Genomic DNA, 19,406 nt, shown 5'->3' on the forward strand with positions numbered 1-19,406 from the left:
TCAGGGCATATGCTACAGAGAAACTAGGTTCATCAATGGCCTGTAAAGAAAAAACAATAAAAATCAAGATATCTCTCTACGAACATGATGAAAAAAGGAATCGTTTTTTTTCTTCTTTTCTTATTCTCAGAATCTTTGTACAATCAGGCCTGATCAGAAACTCCAGTCTGGCATGACATAAGCTATTATCATAAACAATAACGATTTGAATGATCAAAAAATTCAGGGTGACCGTTTTAATTTAAGACACAAATTCCAGATCATTTCCCGGCTTTTCCCGATTCGCAAACATTTGTCCCGGCCAATTCAAAGTGGAACTCTTGAATTTTAAACAGTTAAGATTACAGTTTAAAAGTTTTTCAATTCAAAAATGTATTTAAATGCTCAACAATTTACACTTGCAAACTGGAAAGTACTAACACTTTTCAATTGAACAGTTTGAAACGAAATGCAGATAAACTATCAAATTTTCCAAATTATATTAGAAAGTTATTTTAGATTAGAAATATTAAAAATTAATTTTTTTTCAAATTAAAACTTCTTAAATTAAAAATTAAATGATTTGCATTTTAAATAGTTTAAGCATCCTTTGAAAAGCTTTAAAATTTTATTTTTAAATCTTGAGAAATCTAGAAGTTGAAATTTTTTCAAATTTAAAATTATTTTCAACATTTTTTCAGAACTTCTAAATAACTTTTAAAATTAATTGAATTTGTCCTACAACTTCTAGAAAATCCTGCAAATTAAAAAAAATGTTCCTTAAAATGTGTATTTATAAATAATAATTGAGCACTCTCATTTTTCTTTCCTCTTTTTTATTTTGTCCGAGAATTATTTCATTTTTTTCTTTTATTTATTTTTAAAAAAATTTCAGATTACAATAGGATTTTTTTTAAACAGGAGTTTGCATCAATTAGATTATTGGACGTTAAATAGGACTTTTAATTTGGATTTTATTCTAATTTAAGTTTCTTGAATTTTGAATTGAACACTATTATTTTTAAATAATAGTATATATTTTGATTAATTTAATTTTAAAATAGGGTAATTTTACGAGCTGTTTAGCTCATTAGCTTAATATTCCAAGGAAAATGGAAAATGATTTTTGAGTTTGAAACATTATTTGAACAGAATATTTAAAAACATTTTTAAAGATTTCCAAAATTGTCAAACAAGACCCGGGAAGATTTTAAGAATTAAAAAAAAAAAAATTGCAGGAAAAATTCAATTAATTTAAAAATATGTTTGGAAGTTCTGAACAAAATTTGCATACACTTCGTTTAAATGGCTTAACATCATTTCCAGTTTTTAAATTGATTTAAAATTTTTTTCAAAACTTTTATATATCTCTTAAAATTGCTACAAAATTTTCGACAAACAATAAGTGTTCAATTATTATGTCTACATAAAAATGTCTAAATTTCGCTTACAAATTTAACAATCTTAAAATAGAACAATAAAATTTTAAAAGCTATTTCGAAATTTTTAACAATTTAAAGCTATCTATATCAAACACTTAAAATTCAAATTGTTTACTTTAAAAATATTTGGCTTCAATTTACTCATATTAAATTAAAAGTCAAATATTGTTAAATATTAAATAATTAATCTTTTTCCTAATTAAAAAATTTCAAATTAAATGGGACAAAAAGTGAGTAATTTAGACTGAAACAATATTTTTCATTTAAATAAAAGCCTTTAATTACGAATATATTAAGTTATTTTTAAGTTGAAAATAGTTCATAAAGTGTCAACCGCACCTTTAAATTTTTTTTTCATGACTAAGACTTTCGAATTAAAACCTTACAAATCTGGAAATTCTTCAACTTTGAACGAATTTAGAATCGTTTTATGAAATAAATTATTGTTCAGTTCTTAATGCTTCAAATACAGATCCACTTTAAAAATTACTTATTCATTGATTTAAATTTACAGTTGATAAAATAATACTGCTTTTTTTTATCAAACTTTTTCAACTTGAAACGGTTTTAATTTTTAATTGTTTAAGTCTTCAAAGACTTCATGTTAAAATTCTTTAAATTAAAAATATAAGGCTTAAAAATAAAAATCTAAAATAGAGAATTTTTCAGGTAAAAGATTTTCGAATGACGCGTTGTAAACTGCATGATATCATAATTGAAAAAGATATCAAAATCAGACAGATTTTTCTTCTGAAAATTGGTAAAATTCCCGGTTTCCCAATCTAGCGGCAGCCATTCTGAAAATTGTATAAATCTGCGATTGGAAAAAACAATTGACTCACCTTTTCAAAAACAAGGTTGATGACTCCGTCCATCCTTTCCTTAGTATCGATTGCTAATGCTCTCACTTGGCTAACTAAGGTATCAAACTTCTGAGGCGTAAGCTTATTGAGCACAGAACGAACTTTCTTGTAAAGGGTTTGGGTTACAGCCTGCTCCTCGGGGATTTCTCCAGCTTTAAGCCTCGTTGGTTTCCAGGCATTCTCCGATTCTCGGAGTTTTACCTCTCCCCCTAGTGAGAGTGAAATCACATTTGGTTTATTACTATTATTTATCCTATTAGGCTTGCTGCCAGAGTTGCTCTTCTTATTCATCGGCAACTGAAAATTAAAGAAAATTCTGTCAGCATTATCGTAAACAAACATTCCTAATATAAATATATTTAAGAGAAACATCAGATTAATAGTTTTCTCCATAGACTGTCAGTCCACTACTTTCATTTTTAAATAAATCATCATGTAAAAGTTTAAAATATATAATCCTAAATCAGGGTGTCTACTCAATTTCTGGAAAGAAATACCCTGCAACTCCAGGGTTTTTCCAGGTATCTCAATTTGTTGTCAGATATAATTTTCCATAGTACAGCCATTAAAATATTTCGCATTATTTAAAACAATCTACTCCGAATATGTACACAGTTTCGCGAGTTTATTATACCGAATGTTTTCTTTTTGATTCTAGGGAATATCAATTAATATGTTTAATTTAGAAGGCTCTCACAAATTTTATTTAAAGATATTCTTTAATATATTAGCTCTATAGATTAATTAAGTAATCAAAGAATACTAAGAACATAATGAATAATTTTTTGTAATTAGTCCATAAAGTTCTTTATTTGAACAAAAATTGAAACAAATTTTTATTTTACAGTTTAAAATATTGTATTTTTAACAAGATAGATGAATTTTTAACCAAATAGTTTTACGAAAAAAGGCAATTTTTAAAAACAAAATACATGCATTCTGAACAAATTAGTTGAATTTCCATCTAAGAAAGATCGGTTTTCAATCAAAATAATACATTTTTATCTAGAATGAATCTGTAACTGTAATAGACGAAATTTTAACAAACATAATAATAATTTTGAGCAAAAGCGTCAAATGTCAAACAAGTGGTTCTATTTTTAATAAAAAAAAAAAAAAAAAAAAGAAAAGAATTTTCAAACTAGAGACTAACTTTTTACCAAAAAACACGATTTTTCAACAAAATGCATGAATTTTCCACGGAATACTTGAATTTTCAACTAAGAAAAACTAATTTCCAAACATTTAGTTAAACCTTAAGCCAAAAGGCTAAATTCTTAACTGAAAAAAGGAATCATTAACTGGAATATTTGAGTTAAAACAAATATATATATATATATATTCATGAAAAAAACAAATTTTAAACCAAAAACAGGGTGTGGCCGTTTTGATCGATGATATTAATTCCCGGTTTTTTCCCTGTTCACAAAAACATTTTCACGGCCAATGAAATTTAAAAAAATGGAACACTAAAGTTAAATAATTTTCCACCCGAGGTAATAAAAAATGAGCTGCAAATGAAAGCACTCAAAGTGGAACTGTTAAATTTTGAACTTTTAAAATTGAAATTTAACAGTTTTTAATTAAAAATGTTGTATTCAAATGCTCAATAATTTACGCGTATAAAATTGAAGGTACTAACATTTTTCAATATAAAAAAAATATAAATCCACGTTATCATTTTCAATACTCCAAATTAAAAAATCAATCAATGAACTTTAGAATGGTCAAAATTGTATAATTTTAAGGAATTTTAAGCTAGAAACATCAAATATTGCAAAATTTGACCTGAAAACTACTTAATTTAGAAATTCAATTATTTTCCTTTTAAATTGTTTGAACATCTTGGAATGCTTCAAAATTTTATTTCAAAATCTTGAGAAATCTAGGAGTTGTTTTAAATTTGAAATTATTTTGGAAATTTTTTCGGAACTTCTAAATACCTACAAATTTTATAGCAATTCTTTACAATTTGGATGTATGCATAACAATTGAATATTTATTATTTCTTAAGATCCCTAGGAAAATTAAAAATATCTTTGTATTTTCAAAAATTATTGTAAGTTTATATTTAAAAAGTTTTTCAAAGATTTAAACAAAATTTTCAAAAAAGATTCTAGATGATTTTAAGAAAACTTTCTGAAATTTGCATGATAATTTTTTATCTTTTTAAAATTCCTAAATATCTCTTAAAATTACTAAAAAAATTTCTACAAATGTTCACGTGTAAATTATACATAAAAATTAAAAAATTTCACTTACAAATTAAGCATTTATCAAATGCAACGATTAAAATTGTAACGTTCAAAGTTTAAAAGCTATTCAAATTTAACGATTCCAGGTTTTCTATGTCAAACAATTCGGTTGAGGATTCTTTACTTTCTAATATTTGTTTTCAATGTACTTGTCTTCAATAAAGATTAAAATATTGATAAATATTCAATAATTAATCTTTTCCCAATTAAAAATTTCAAATTGAATTGGTTAAAAAAAGTTATATTTTCAAACAAAACGATATGAATTTTCAACAAAAATGATGAACCTTTAACTGTGTAGTGGAACTTTTTATGAAAAAGATGAATTTTTAACCGAGAAGTGATGAGTTTTCAATGAAAATCAAAAAAATAATAATTTTTCCCGACCAAGTAATTAAATTTTCATTCCCAAAAGATAAATTATGAAGGCAATATGTAGTAAGTAGTTGATATTTCAATCAAAAACATTAGGAATGAAACCAAAAATACAAGTTTTCAACTAAGAAGGATTTTTCAGTCAAGAAAGATCAAAAATTGCAAACAAACTGTTGAATTTTCAAGCAAAAAGATAAATTTGTAACAATAAATTTCAATTTTCTAAAAAAAAAAAAAAAAATTTTAGACATGAATTTTTAACCTGATACTTGAATTTTCAACAAGAAGTAGAACAGTTGAATTTGTAGTTAAAATCCTTAATTTCAAACATACAAAAACACGAATTTTCAACAAAATAGTTCAATCAAGTTGTATGAAACAACTTTTATTAATCAAGAATAACTGTTATTCAATTTTATATTGCAATTAAAAAAAATTAAACCTTGATAATTCCAGACAGGATAGACACCCCGTAAATTTAATAATCCACACATTCCTGATTTTCCTAGACAAAAGAAAAATTATCTTACCATTCCCATTCTCGAGTTCATCGAGTTCTTGTTCGCGTTAGCGAAACCAGGGAACAAGTTATCATGCCTGCCCATATTCTGGTCTTTGAACGGCCTAAGTTCTGGACTGCGATTCTGAAACATCAATAAAAAAAAAAAAAAAAATATTTTTTAAAACACCATAAACTACAAAATTCCAAAACAAAGAAACCAAGAATTGAAAGAAAGAAAGAAAAAAAAAGTGCCATGACTTACCCTACTCGTATATTGTCGAACCTTTGTACTATCCTTCAGTACAACATCCAAGTCTGGAAGGTTCAATGGTTTGATTTTACTGTTGGGGTCCTCTTGCAGTTTCATTAAAAATTCTCTGCCATAGACGCGCTTTCCGTCCATATTAAGAGGACTCCATTGATCATCTTGATAAATGTATTTAAGCACTGGTCCTTTCGGTGCCGAAGGTTCCAGCTGATTTGGTGCTGCATTCTCATCCTGTTTCTCAATGACGGGCACCTTCTCCTCGCTGGAAGCACGCAGAGCCGAAACCTTCGAGTTCTCCTCATTCTTTTGGGCTACAATCGACGTCAGTTCAATATCACTCTTTATCGACACCGAATGATCAACGACATCGTTCGGCACTGGAGCCATATTGCTGCTGACAACAACCGGGGGCTTTGAGCTTTCCTCTATCGTCGTAGGTTTGCTCTCCTTGTGGTTGAAACTTGCCGGTGGATTTTCTATAATTGGGGTACTAGTTTCTTTCGCAACCTCTGGAGTCGTCTGTTTCTCCTGGGGTTGGACAGATGCCTGTTTCTCCTTTTTCGACTCATGATTGTCCTTCTCCTTAATATCTTTCGTGATTTCTTTTGGAGCAGATTCCTTGTTACTATCTCTCTGAGGTGCTGCTGTCTCCTTAATTTCCGGCTTAGATTCAACCTTCGTGGGTGGTATTGCATTCACGAAGGCATCCATATCCGTACCTTCCTTCTCAGCTCCTCTGCGATTGATATCGCGGCCTTTGAGTTTACTCTTGTTTTTCTGTTTCTGCATGGCAGATTTACCTATAAAGAAATGGAAAGAAAAAAAAAACGTCTTTAGGAAACTAAAAGCACTTTTTAGAGAAATCTTTCAAAATTGGAATGATTGACAATAGAGTTTTACAATCCCCATCAAGACTAATTTTATTTGGTAAGTGGAGCATTAAAGTTCCTTTCAAGGTAATTACTAATGGGGTAAAAGTGAAGATTTTCTAAGAGGGCAAAATCAATTGGGAGAAGTGTGAGCGAAGAAGAAAAGTGAGTGTCGGCTCCTGGCCAGAGATAATTATAGATGCCGGCTGTAACACAGTTCATGGATGACTTTTTACTTTTAGGAATGCCTTTGGAAATTGCACATTTTTCAAACCCCTCAATGTTGGAGAGACTCTAGAAAAGTGTCTCTTCCAAATTTAGTCTAACCGTTTTGTGAGATTCTTCAAATGTAGAAGGCAGTTGTGGAAACCAGCAATTTCAAATAATAATTGTCAAGTTTCTAATAATGGGACTGCGTTCAAAGGCGGATGTAAACAAGAGTTACATAAGCGCTTTTTAATGCACTCGGATAAGCCATAAGAGAATAAACAAGGTCGATGTTGTGCCGCTGCCTCGGTAATCCGACAAATATGCTGCGACAGAATATCTCATGACGTAATGTTTAAAAATCGTAAAATTGTTGTCAGTGTAAAATGGGTTTGTTCATCAGCTCAACAAGTTTTAGAAAAAACTGCGAAATTATAGTATCCTGTGTAAGCGAATTTGTTTCAGATTAATGTTAAAACCAATATTATTCTCAAACCCGGCCTTTAAACTGAATTGTTATTGGAGTGTATGCTGAATTGTTATTGGAGTGTATGCACAGATTGCCGGCGTTTCTCATTTTCTCATCGTCAAGACGATAAAATCTACTTTTAGCCAAAAGATTTTTTTTACCATTATCTCTGGAACCACGACGGCTTCTGCTCCTGGTTCTGGAACTGCTACTGGCACGTCCGGTGCCATTGATTTTCCGGTCACCCATTATTTATGTTTGAGATAACAAGATCATAAGACACTATTTGGACTCAAACATCGCGCAAACTCCGTCCCCTTCGATCTAGATATCATCGACATTGTCAAGTGAAGAAAGAAACGAAATCATATAAAAAATTTAATTCCAAACTTAGAATCTCCTATTTCTAGCAAATCTCATTTACTTCTTTGCCAATGATAAAATATAGATTTTAGAAACTTAGAAACTCGAAAATCTAAAACTTCAATGCGAGCAAAAATTCTAGAAAGTTCGCAAGAGAGTTAGTGGAGAACCTGGACTTTTAACCCGATTGACAAATTTGCCAAGTCATTTGATGAGACACCAAGGCTAAAATTACAATTTCAATACGATTAAGAACCGCAATTTAAATGCAGAAACTTCGATATTAATAAAATATTACCATTCCATTAATCTTCACAAAACAATAGTCTTAATCAAAAGAGATCTCACCGAAATCGCATCACGAAACACAAAACGATTTGCGAGTCGGGTTTCAGCGGCTGCAAGAGCTGCACTGATTCAGTATTTATTTATAAAACCACGAAATCTTTGCCAACGACGATATAGTTAACTTGTCCACCTTTACGACAGCGGTCGCGAGGGTTCAATGAAAAGTAAAAGCATTTTATAAAAACAGCAGCAGATTATCACAACCGGTGGATTCACTGCTAAGGGAAATCGGGGAAAAAGTTATCACAAATCCTGCACTCGGGATGAACCTCCCGCACTTTCGACACCACCTTTTCACTGGAGATTAATTCCTCCGCTGGAAACGAAACTGGAGAATTGTTTGTTCGAACTTTAAAAGCTGCTTTGGAAAATATCGACGCGACTTTCACGTGTCTATTTTAACCTGCGAACTGGTACAAACCGTCACACTCGGCATACGATTTCTTAAATTAGTTCGGACGATCGTGGAGCACGCGCATTGAAGCCAGGCCCAGTCTAAACTGGCCGCCTGAAATCCTCAACTGGTCATGTCCGGTGTCGTCGTGATCTGTGTATATCTCGAAATTTTATTCCAGAGGAATAGACTTTCTTTAAACTCGAATTTAATTGACAGAAAATTGTTGCTTTTTCACTATTTTAGATCGAAAAAAGATTAAGATTGCTAATTCAGTGTTGTGAGAATTTTACATAAATTTCCTTTTAAAACCAAAGTGATTTGTGTTGCTGCAATTCGATTGCCGATTTCCATAAAAATAATTTAAATCATTTGGAAGGTGATTTAAAGGAATTCCAATTGTAAGTGGAACTTGAAATTAAATCAAAGTTCCTTGACTTTTAAAGTTAGCTTGATGGAAAATTAGCTGTTTTTGTTTGGCCTTTCCACGAGATGTTTAGCAAAACTTTTCCAGCTATCAGAGATGCGAATGACATAAGATCACTGACAAACAAGATGCCAGTTGATTGCACTAGTTAATTCAATGCATGAAAGTAGGTTGAGTAAGATTTTGTAAAAGCAGGTCGAGGCGGCTGCCTCCTCTTTGTATTCTCTTCGTGCTTTAAGCTGAGTCAGAAATCTGCTAAACTAAATGTTGCAAAATTGTAATTCCCCAGCAACCTAAAATTCATCGCTTCAAATTACAATCTCTATTATTTTTAATTCCGTTTAATCCTAATTCACAAGGAGGATATTTAACTTCAAAACCGATCAGTTTCATACATCGAATTCTGTGTCGTAATAGCGAATGAGACAGTATCTTTAATATCGTCCTTATTCGGAACTTGCCGTTCAAGTATTCAATTGCACAACGACCATAAAACTCGAGAAGATCCGATACTGGGGAATCAAGACCCCAAAACCACAAAAGAATAGAGAATCAAAGTTCCCCTTTCTAAACTCCTGAAGAAAGAAGTGGATGGTGGAAATTTATTCACCTCCCTCCTACCCCCTCGTCAATCTTTACATTGAACATGTCCGATTCTACATCCAAACTAAAATTTATCAGAATTAAGACAATATCTGGTAGATAAGAAATGACATTCGGAATAATAATAATGTATAATCTCAGAAGAGGTGTGACGTAATACAAAACTCGATTAAATATGATTTCATTCTATCGCTTGAATGCGGATCAAGAGATTTTTATAAACGAAAATTAAAAGAACAATGCAACTTCAAGAGGTTCAAAATTGGAAGTAATTATACTTTTGCTTTGACATGAAAAATAAAAATTTTTGTGAAATAAAAATTAATATGTCGAACCGGTTAGCGTCTTTTGGATACACAGCAATATTGTGCTAACGAGCTGGTGAACTGAAGGTGTTATGAAGAGCAATGAGCCTAATTCGTGTGCGTGACTTGCAGCCGTGACCTCCCTGCATTCTATACTGATCCAAACGAACGCATATCCACGACATCATTGTGGACGAAGGCCACGGCCTTTTTGGATTCCAGACACGACTATTGGCCGATTCAACGTCATGGGAACGTAGTCGCCGAGTTAAGTGGTTTAAAGTTTTAAAATAAACGCTGGTTGTACGAGCTCAGGAAACTTCCTCAGTTAAAGGAAAATTGACAAAAATGGAAGAAATAATTAGTTGCTGATAATAGAAAAAAAATGTCAACACACAACGGGAGTTATCTCGCGACGTTTCGCAACCAACAGATTTGATTAATATTAACTTCTATACAAGTGGGCGGTTGTGGTTCCGCAATGAACTTTTTGCCTATATTATATCAGATAAGCTAATTTGAACGAATCAACAACTAGAGCAAAAGAAAAAAATAAATATTTAAACGGATTTTCAGAAAAAATCATATAAACGCGGACACTCAGTTTTTCTGTTTTTTAGTTAAATTTGCCAAATTAAAAAACTTCATCTCTACGATTTTTCCGGAATGACTAAGTGCTATTTTTAAGAATAAAGCACTTCAATTCGTGAATTTATGCGACTAAAAAAAAATCTCCGAAGCACATCTGATCTATATGCCCCGGAAGAAGAAAAATATCGTGTTCCAAAGCAACTGAAAATAAAATCGCTCGCACTAAATAAAAAAGCTGAACACCCACGAATGAAACTTTCCTCCGCAACTTTCATATCTATTTCTAGCAGATTTGATAAATTTAATATTATTTTTAATTTTTTCTCAAGTCTCGTGTCAACGTGCGATGTGTATTTAAGTTCGACGATTATTGCATAATTGGCTCTATTATATCATAAAAGTCAAGGACATCGATTCAATTTTTTTCCTATTACAAGATAAAAAATTTATCTTGTTCACTAATTGACATGTAGAAATAAATCAAAGGATCTTCTCGAAACAGTATATTACACGTTAAGTAAAACGAATTTTCTTTAATGATGAAAATTTATGAAATATGGTTTGCTAATAATTGTTGAAAAATGCCAAGCTCTTCGATATTTTAAAAATTTTAATGAAGAAAAAACGAACATATTATCAAGACTTTTTGAAAAAAAATGGAGTGATTTTATTTCTCGCATCTTTGAAATATTATCAATTCGATTATCGAACTTAAGTTGGCGCAATTTATATCTTCTCGGTTTCATCGTCAATCCATGAAATAAAATGATTTACAAGAATTGTATTTTATATTTCATTACAGATTGAGTAGAAACATTTGGAAATTCATCAATATTTTTCATTATATCTTCAAGAAAATGTTGAATTTAACCGTTTTTTTTTGCATTTAAGTTATTTGACAACCTGATTGATTACAATAGCCTATTTCAAATTTCATATATTCGATGGATTTCTTTTTACAAAATATTGAGAAATTACAAAAATCACAGCCCAAAATCTGTCAAAACAAAATAGGTGAATTTTCAACAAGAGACAATATACACCGGAAAAGTTAAATTTTTTTAAAAAAGAAAAGTACATTTTCAACCAAGAAAACATGAATTTGGAGTACAGCAGCTGAAATGTTGACCGAAAAAGATGAATTTTCAAAAACAAACAATAGTTAAATCCTTCAACAAAACTGATTATTTAAAAAAATTTTTTTTTAACAAATGTTAAATTTTTCTCAAGTTGAAGTGATTTTAACCAAGAAATTTTTTTAGGTAAATATAAAAAAAAAGGACTTTTCAACCAAAAAAAGATTACTTTTAGAGAATAGTTTGATTTTCAAGAAAATAATTAAATTCTCCCCAAAACAGCAGATTTTTCAACTAAAAGAGATGCATTCTGAACCAAAAATATAAGTAATTTGATTCATTTTCTAATGTTCACCAAAAATCCCTTGGAATAATCCGTGAACGCTTTTTGATATTGAAGTTAATCTTACGTTGATTAAATAAATAATTCGCTTGTACGCTCTATTTCTTGCAATAACTCCTTTAATATTTTAACATTCTTTATTTGTATACTTGATTTATTATCATGATTTTCCTAGAATCGGGAAAAAATTATAAGAAATTTATTACAGGAAAATCATTCTAGACCTACACTAAATTTCCTATAACATTTTTTCATAAGGGGGCATTACAAAGTAAAGATTGTAGACATTGCAGACAATGTATATATCAAATTGAAGGAGCAATTGACCTCTCGATAAACGTTAAATTTTGAAGTAAAAAGTATTAACTTTTTTTTACCATAACAGTTAAATTTTCATATTAGGCTCTATTGATTCAGCACAAACAAGCGAAAAATTGGAAAGCTATCAATTTTAAAATACTCACTTTAGAATTTGGTGTACTATTTCCAACACAATGAATTAAAACTAAAAATGGTGTACTACTTTCAACCAAATAATTCAAACTAAGAATGTCCGCAGACTCCAAAATGAAATATTCAGAAAACTTTCCCCCAATTCCTGATGTATGGCCCAGCACCTGATGATGCTTATAAAACTGCATGTGCTTAGTCTAGTCTAGGGGCTTCATCTATTTTCTATTCTATTCATCAAAGAAACTTCCGACTTCGAAATGAGAATGAGCAGCTGTTCCAGAAAGAACCAACGAGTGCGCAAAGGACAATCTCTGGAATATAATCTCAGGAGTAAAAAAAAAAAAAGAGAAGAAACCCCCAAGGACTATAATTCCTGAATCGATACTTTCTTTCTCTTCTCCGCGAGCACTTCGAGATTACCCATTAAATCCTACGAAAACGTTCGAAAGAAAGGGCGACTGAGAAAAAAGTTGTGAATAAGGACTTCAGAGCAGGTCGAACCACATTCTCAAACCGGCATGGCACTCAGCTCCAGACTCAACATGGCGGCTTTTATTTCCTACGCCCAGACAAAATGGCCACTATAAGAGACTTCAGATTCTCTTTCCATATGTCGTCAAGCAACTTAAAAATTAAAGATTTAAAATTTCCGGATAAGTAAGATCACAATAATTAATTTTAATAATTTATTGCAATATAGTCGACGTAAAAAAGAGTAGCAAATGGATAATTTGCGTTACCACAACGCACCCCACCCACGTGGAGAAAACGTGGTCGGGTTCAGCCTTGAGACTCACGACGAGGAAAGTGCTTCACAAAATTATTCAGCTTCGCCATGGGTGAAGGCTTATAAAATGGTTCGATATGCAAAGTCGGTAGGGTGTAGGCGAAAACTGATCAAAAACCACTTCATGCTCCAAAATGGCTTTTGCACCAACACTGGCCATTTTACAACGATCCACCCAAATCGACCACGAGGCTGGCACATGCACACTACAAAAAATCTCTTTAATTAAAATAAGACTTACGAATTTCCGATGAACATCTTAGATCAGTCTCCTTTCTCTTCCAGAGCACTTTCGAAATAAATTAAATTCGTGATAATTTAGCTTTAAAATAATTTAGACTTTTAATCATTTAGATTAAGAGTAGGACTTCACTAACACAAAACGTATCGTTGCTTCTAGTTTCAGATAAAAAATAAGAAAACGCGTCACTTGATAAATATATTTACAAAACGAGGAGTAAAAATGTTACTAAAAAAATTGGGCGTTGGGAATTGTAATGGGAATCGTTGCGTGTAAAGGGCGCAGGATTGCAGGGAAAGTATGTACAATTTTGGAGTAAAATTAGGTGGGTGGTTGGTTGCTTGCTTGCTTGAGTTACAAATGTTTAAATTAAGGAAGAGATATTATGTATAAGCGTATTCGTTGAGCCATTGGTAGAATATTTTTTACATATGGCAGTGATTGTGTGGTTGCAAAGTTGTGTGGAGATTGGAATTAAGGGTTTTGAGAGGAGAAGAAAACGTTGCACACCGGATAGCACAGCACGTGCTGGCCTCTGAGGGGCTTGGAAACCCAGAGACGACCGAAGACCGGCGGCGCCTCCCACTGGGGAGCTCATGGCGCTCGGATCGGATCAAATCGGATTCACTCGTTTCTTTCCGACTAGATTCTACAATGACGTCACCAAGTGGCTGAAAATCCGCCGCCGTAACGACGAACTCGTGGGAAATGAGGAATTTATTTGTGAGGAGTCGATAAGGGGCCCTCCATAAACATACAATGTGCATTTTCAACCACACGGTCGAATTTTCACACAAAAACTATTCAAATTCAACCAAAACCAGCGGTATTTTTCTCCAAATTTTTCAAACCAAGAAGTTGAATTTTCAATAGAAAGAGGAATTGGTCTAAAAAAATGTAGTAGTCGATATTTCAAGCAAAAAAAAAAAGATTTTTTAACAAACTTGTTAAATTATCAAACAAAAAGTTGAATTAACATGAAAAAATAAATTCTCAAAAAAAGGGGGGGTAATAATTCATATTCCAACCAAATAGATGAAATTTCTACAAAACTTAATTTTCTACCAAAAAAGGCAAATTTATTAAAAAAATGCATCAATCAAAAAATCAATTTTAACAAAAAATGGACAAATTTAAGTTTCATTAAATGAAATTAATATTTTTTAAGTAACAATTTTCAAAAAAAAAGTTCAACCGTAGAAATGAATTTTCAAACGAATAGAATAATTCGTCACGGTTGAATTTCTAACCAAATATATAAATTTTCAACAAAAAAAAAAAGTTTATTTTCGACCAAACAGTTGCACTTTCCAATTTCGAAAGAAAAAATTTCAAATTAAAAAGATCTACCGAAAAAGAGAAATTTTCAAACAAAATGTTAAATTTTGGACCAAAGAGGTGAATTATTAACGAAAAAGATTATTTTTTAACTAAAAGGATTAAGTTAATACCAAAAACCACGAATTCCGACAGAATACATGGATTTTAAACTAAAAAAAGATATACATTTTAAACCAAATAGTTGAATTTTTAATAAAAAGATAAGTCCTTCTAAACAAAAATGTAATAAGTGATAATCAGGTAATAATCAGGTAATAATCAAGAAAATTTTTAAAATTTTGAATAAATATTTGAAATTTTAAACTTACAAAAAGATGAATTATCAACAAAAAATATAATAATTGATATTTCAACCAAATATATGAAATTTCTACAAAAATTTGTATTTTCTAACAAAAAGACGAACTTCTAACAAAATACATGATTTGATCAAATCTTAACAAAAAAATGGATAAATTATCGTTCCAATACAAGAAATCATTCTGCTAATAAAAAGATAAATTTTCTATTCAATAAATTAATTTTTAACAAAATACATATGCAATTTCAAACAAATATATTAACTTTTAAATGAATTTGAATCCTAATAGTTCAATCAACAACAGTAGAGATGAATTTTTAACCAAAAAGATGAATTCGTCCCAGTTGAAATTTCAACCCACAAAAATTATGTATTAATTTCCGAAAAAAGATCATTTTCAACCAAACAGTGGCACTTTTAACCAAAAAGCAGAAAGTGATAAACCAAGAAAATCTACTAGAAAGGCGAATTTTCAATTGAAAATTTTTAACGAAATTGTAGTTAAATTTTCAAACAGAGATGAATCTATAACAAAAGATACATTTTTAACAAAGTTATTCAACTTTCAATCAAGATGCTACATTTTTGACCAAAAAAAAGATTATGTTTTAACACAATATAGTTGCATTTTTTTAAAAAATAATCCATTTTTTAACCAAATCGTAGAATTTTTAACCAAAACACAAATTTAAACAAAAAATCGAGAAAACGTGGAAATTTATTGGAAAACAGAAGAAAAAGCAGACATTCTTTGATAAGGAGAAAAGAGGGGAATATGGGAGAGTTTAAAATCTGAAATATGAAAGTGATTTTCAAACTTACTAAATTATGGATTAAGCTATTATACTGCATTTCATTAAAATTTCAACTATTAGTTAAAAAAATCAACTACTACTACTTTTGTAGAAACTTTAGCTATTTTCATAGAGAATTCGGCAAAATATAATAAAATTGGTAACGCAGTTTATGGATGAGGATTTATATGTATGCCAACCTTGCCAATCGCATGTTTATCGAACATGAAAATACCTTTTTATTTACTTTCGCTTGTCTCCGTTTAAAATTTCTAGAACTACAATAATCCTGTATTATTTCCCAGAGCTTATCTTTATCTTTAAATCAATGTACCTGAATTATTCTCCCGTCTAGACAGATGTTGATTTCATGTCTGGGTATTCATACTTCCCATCCATATTTATAATTTACGAACATTAAAAATTAAATATATTAGAAAACTTAAAAAGATCGTTCAGAAACTCAAAAGCTTCAAGTCAAAAGTTAATTTATAAATCACTCTATTCTCAGTTGTAGGTAACCAAATAGCATTCGAAATTGAATGGAAAATACCAGGGAACAAATACCGAATATAGAAAAAAAAAAAGGACATAATGCATTATTTTGGAAACTCACCCTTTTTCTTATGTCCCATCTTGGAGGACTTCGTCAATAACCAGCACAGTAAACCACAAATATGGAAATTCGCGCAAATAGTTAACTAGATTCTCAATTCGTTATAAAACACGATAGGTCAAGAAATATAATATATATATAGAGAGAGAGAGAGAGACATTCACCAAATTAATCGTCGAGTGACATAATACGTTTAAACACTGAACTTTTTTCGGGGAAGATAAATATTCAACAGTCACGTGATTGACTTTACAGGAAAACAATGATTTACATTAACATTATTTAATTATGGAGGAGACACACAAGGACACTGAACTAAACGTCTCGAACGATCAACTGACGACTGATAAAGTACATAACGTACTTCGCAACAGTGACTGAAAAGTCTCTGCAAAATGAAAGCCAATCAGCAATGAGAATTCAGCCAACTGTTTAGGTCCACCCTATTTGGACAAATTGACCAAGAGGAACCTCTCGAACAAGAGGACACAGGTATAAACAGAAAAGATATCTAAATACCATCAAAGCCATAAACAAACAAACAGGCTTTGTTTTGAATAAAACGTTTGTTTTGAGTTGTAGGACGAAGACCTGAGTAAGGAAGACTCGGAGGAAAATCTTTCGAGCTTTTAGAAAACTTAAAACGAGATTATTCAAAAATGACTTATTTACAGCTTAGGCAGTTCAAATTGTATTATTTCAAAAATAAAAACAAATCAAGACATTTTCAGACTTCACAGCTCAACATTTTTCTCAAAACAGGGGAAATGGGCTGATTTTTCAGGAAAATAGGAAATTTAAAATTATTGTGGGTACCATATGAAATTCCATATAAAACAATTTAAATTTCTAATATTTCAGGCCGAAATATATTCTATTTTTAACAAAATAGTATAATTTTAAACCAAAAAGATTAATTTTCAACCAAAAGAGATCAACTTTCAACAAAATACACCAAACTCTCGCTTTCAGTCAAGTGTCGGGGGTTGCCTTCATAGGGCCTTGGACTGATTTCGGGGGGACAGAAGCGTAAACAGTGAGGACCACCTGACTAGGCTGGTACGGGGACTGGCTGAGAACGGGGTGACTGAAAGCGAGAGTTTAGTGTAATTCAATTTTCAAGAAAGAATCAATTTTAACTAAATGGTTCAACTTTTAAGCAACAAAATACTTCAACTTCAACAAAACAGTTGGATTTCGAACAAAATAGTTAATTTCTTAAACAAACAGTCGATTTTTCAACTAAAAGGTTGAGTTTTCAAACAAAACAAAAAAAAGATACAAAAAATTAGACCAAAAACTAAATAGTAGTTGAATTCTCAATCCAAAAAGACTAATTACTGATATGATGAATTTCTTATAATTTTGTCGCGATTCTAAAAAAATCGTTCTCGAAAACCACTATAAGAAAATCTGTATAGAAATAAAGAATATTTAAATATTGAAAGTTTTGATGTCAAAAATAGAGAAAGTAAATAAAAAAAGGGATTGATTTATTTAACTTAGGATTTCGACCAATTAAAAAAATTCAAGGAATTTCATTTCGGGGCAGTTTAGAGGATTTTAATTATTTCTAAACATTCCTGGGGATTTTAAGGAATTCCAAATAATTTCAAAAGATTAAAAAAATTAAAGGTATTTTAAAGAATTTTCTGGGATTTCAAAAGATTTAAACGTATTTCTAGTGAAATTTGGAAAATGAATTAAAATAAATTTGAAGGAATTCCTATCGATTTCAAAGATTTCAAGGGATTGCTTCACAAGACTCGCGGATTTGATTAAATCTCCAAGGATTTCAAGGAATTTCAAAGATTTCTAGGGAAATAAAGAATTTTTTAAAAGAACTTTATTGAATAATTTAAATTATATTCAAGAGCTTTCAAATGTTATATAGTTTTTTAAAATGGATTTTTATGTTTTCCAAATATTTCGATGGACTTTCAGGGATTCTGAAGAACCTTAAGAGATATACATTCAAAGCATTTCACAATATTTAAAGGATTTTATAAAGTCTCTAAATATTTCAAGGAATTTAAAAACATTTATATGGATTTTAACGTTCATTCTAGAGAACTTTATCGAATAAGTATATAATTTAATTTATGCTTTAATTTATATTCAAGGAATTTCAAATGATATATACTTTACGAAAAAAATTAAATTTTATTTCAAACGATTTCCACGGATTTCAAAAATTTAAGTCGAGAAGTTCAAAAATATATAAAATTCAAAGTTATCAAGGGATTTCAAGAGATTTTTACTGTCAAAATGAATCGTTCATGTGTCGTCTCGCTGTGTTTTGCATTATTTCTTTCCTTAATTTTGTATTATTCATTCTAACTTTCATTGTCCTATAATGCAAAAGAACAATTTTCTATCCAATGTGATGAATTTTATATTTAAAAAAAACGTTGAATTTTGGACCGAAAAAATGTCTTTTTCAACAAATAGTTAAATTTTGAATAAAAAAGGGGAATTTTCAAGTAAACAGTCGAATTATAAAAAAAAAAAAATCTTAAAAACACAATAATAATTGAATTCTCAAGCCAAAAATAGTCAGTTTAGTTTTAAAACAGTTGAATTTTCAACGAAAAAGATGTTTTTTAACGAAGAAATATGACCTTTCTACCAAAAAAGATGAATTCTCAGCGAAAAATATAGTATAAATCATATTTCAAACAAACATTTTCTATCCAAACAAAATTAATGTTCAACGAATCAATCTCAATACAGCAGCATTTTTTAACCAAAAGAGACTAATTCTGAATCACTTTTCAACCAAAAAAGAAGACTGGAGCACAATATTATTATTTGAAAACTTTTCCAGCAAAAAAGACAAGTTGCGAAATTAGAATTTTCCTCTAAAGACGATGATTTTTTTTAATGGTGGAATTTTTGACAAAATAATTAAATTTTCAACAAAAGAGTTCAATTTCTAACTAAAAGATAATCCAAAACACTTGAATTTTCAATCAAACAAATAATTCTTAAGTCAAACAGTCGATATTTTAACTAAAATAGATGAATTCTGAACTAAAGATGTAAAAGTAGACTTATCAAAAAAAGGAATTATGTAACTGTATTAGATTTTATTACTGGATTCTATTAATTTTGTTCACATTTAATGGGTAAAAGAGGAGGTTTTTTGACATCGGAAAAAGGAAGAGTTCTTATAAAAAAAAAAAAAAAAAAAA

General features: G+C 30.3%; 1 protein-coding gene across 1 annotated transcript in view; it reads right to left on the reverse strand.

Moving 5' to 3' along the window:
- The window catches only part of LOC117170075 (eukaryotic translation initiation factor 4 gamma 1-like), a 129,614-nt gene that overhangs the window by 13,257 nt on the left and 96,951 nt on the right, over nt 1–19,406 (reverse strand). Inside the window, exons 9-12 of the mRNA XM_033356597.1 lie at nt 5,679–6,484; nt 5,445–5,558; nt 2,264–2,581; nt 8–40 (exon numbers count right to left, since the gene is read on the reverse strand). Of these exons, the coding sequence (XP_033212488.1) occupies nt 8–40; nt 2,264–2,581; nt 5,445–5,558; nt 5,679–6,484 (1,271 nt within the window). The remainder of the gene's footprint in view (nt 1–7; nt 41–2,263; nt 2,582–5,444; nt 5,559–5,678; nt 6,485–19,406) is intronic.

Source organism: Belonocnema kinseyi, chromosome 3 (genome assembly GCF_010883055.1).
Source record: "Belonocnema kinseyi isolate 2016_QV_RU_SX_M_011 chromosome 3, B_treatae_v1, whole genome shotgun sequence".
Taxonomy (NCBI): Eukaryota; Metazoa; Arthropoda; class Insecta; order Hymenoptera; family Cynipidae; genus Belonocnema; species Belonocnema kinseyi.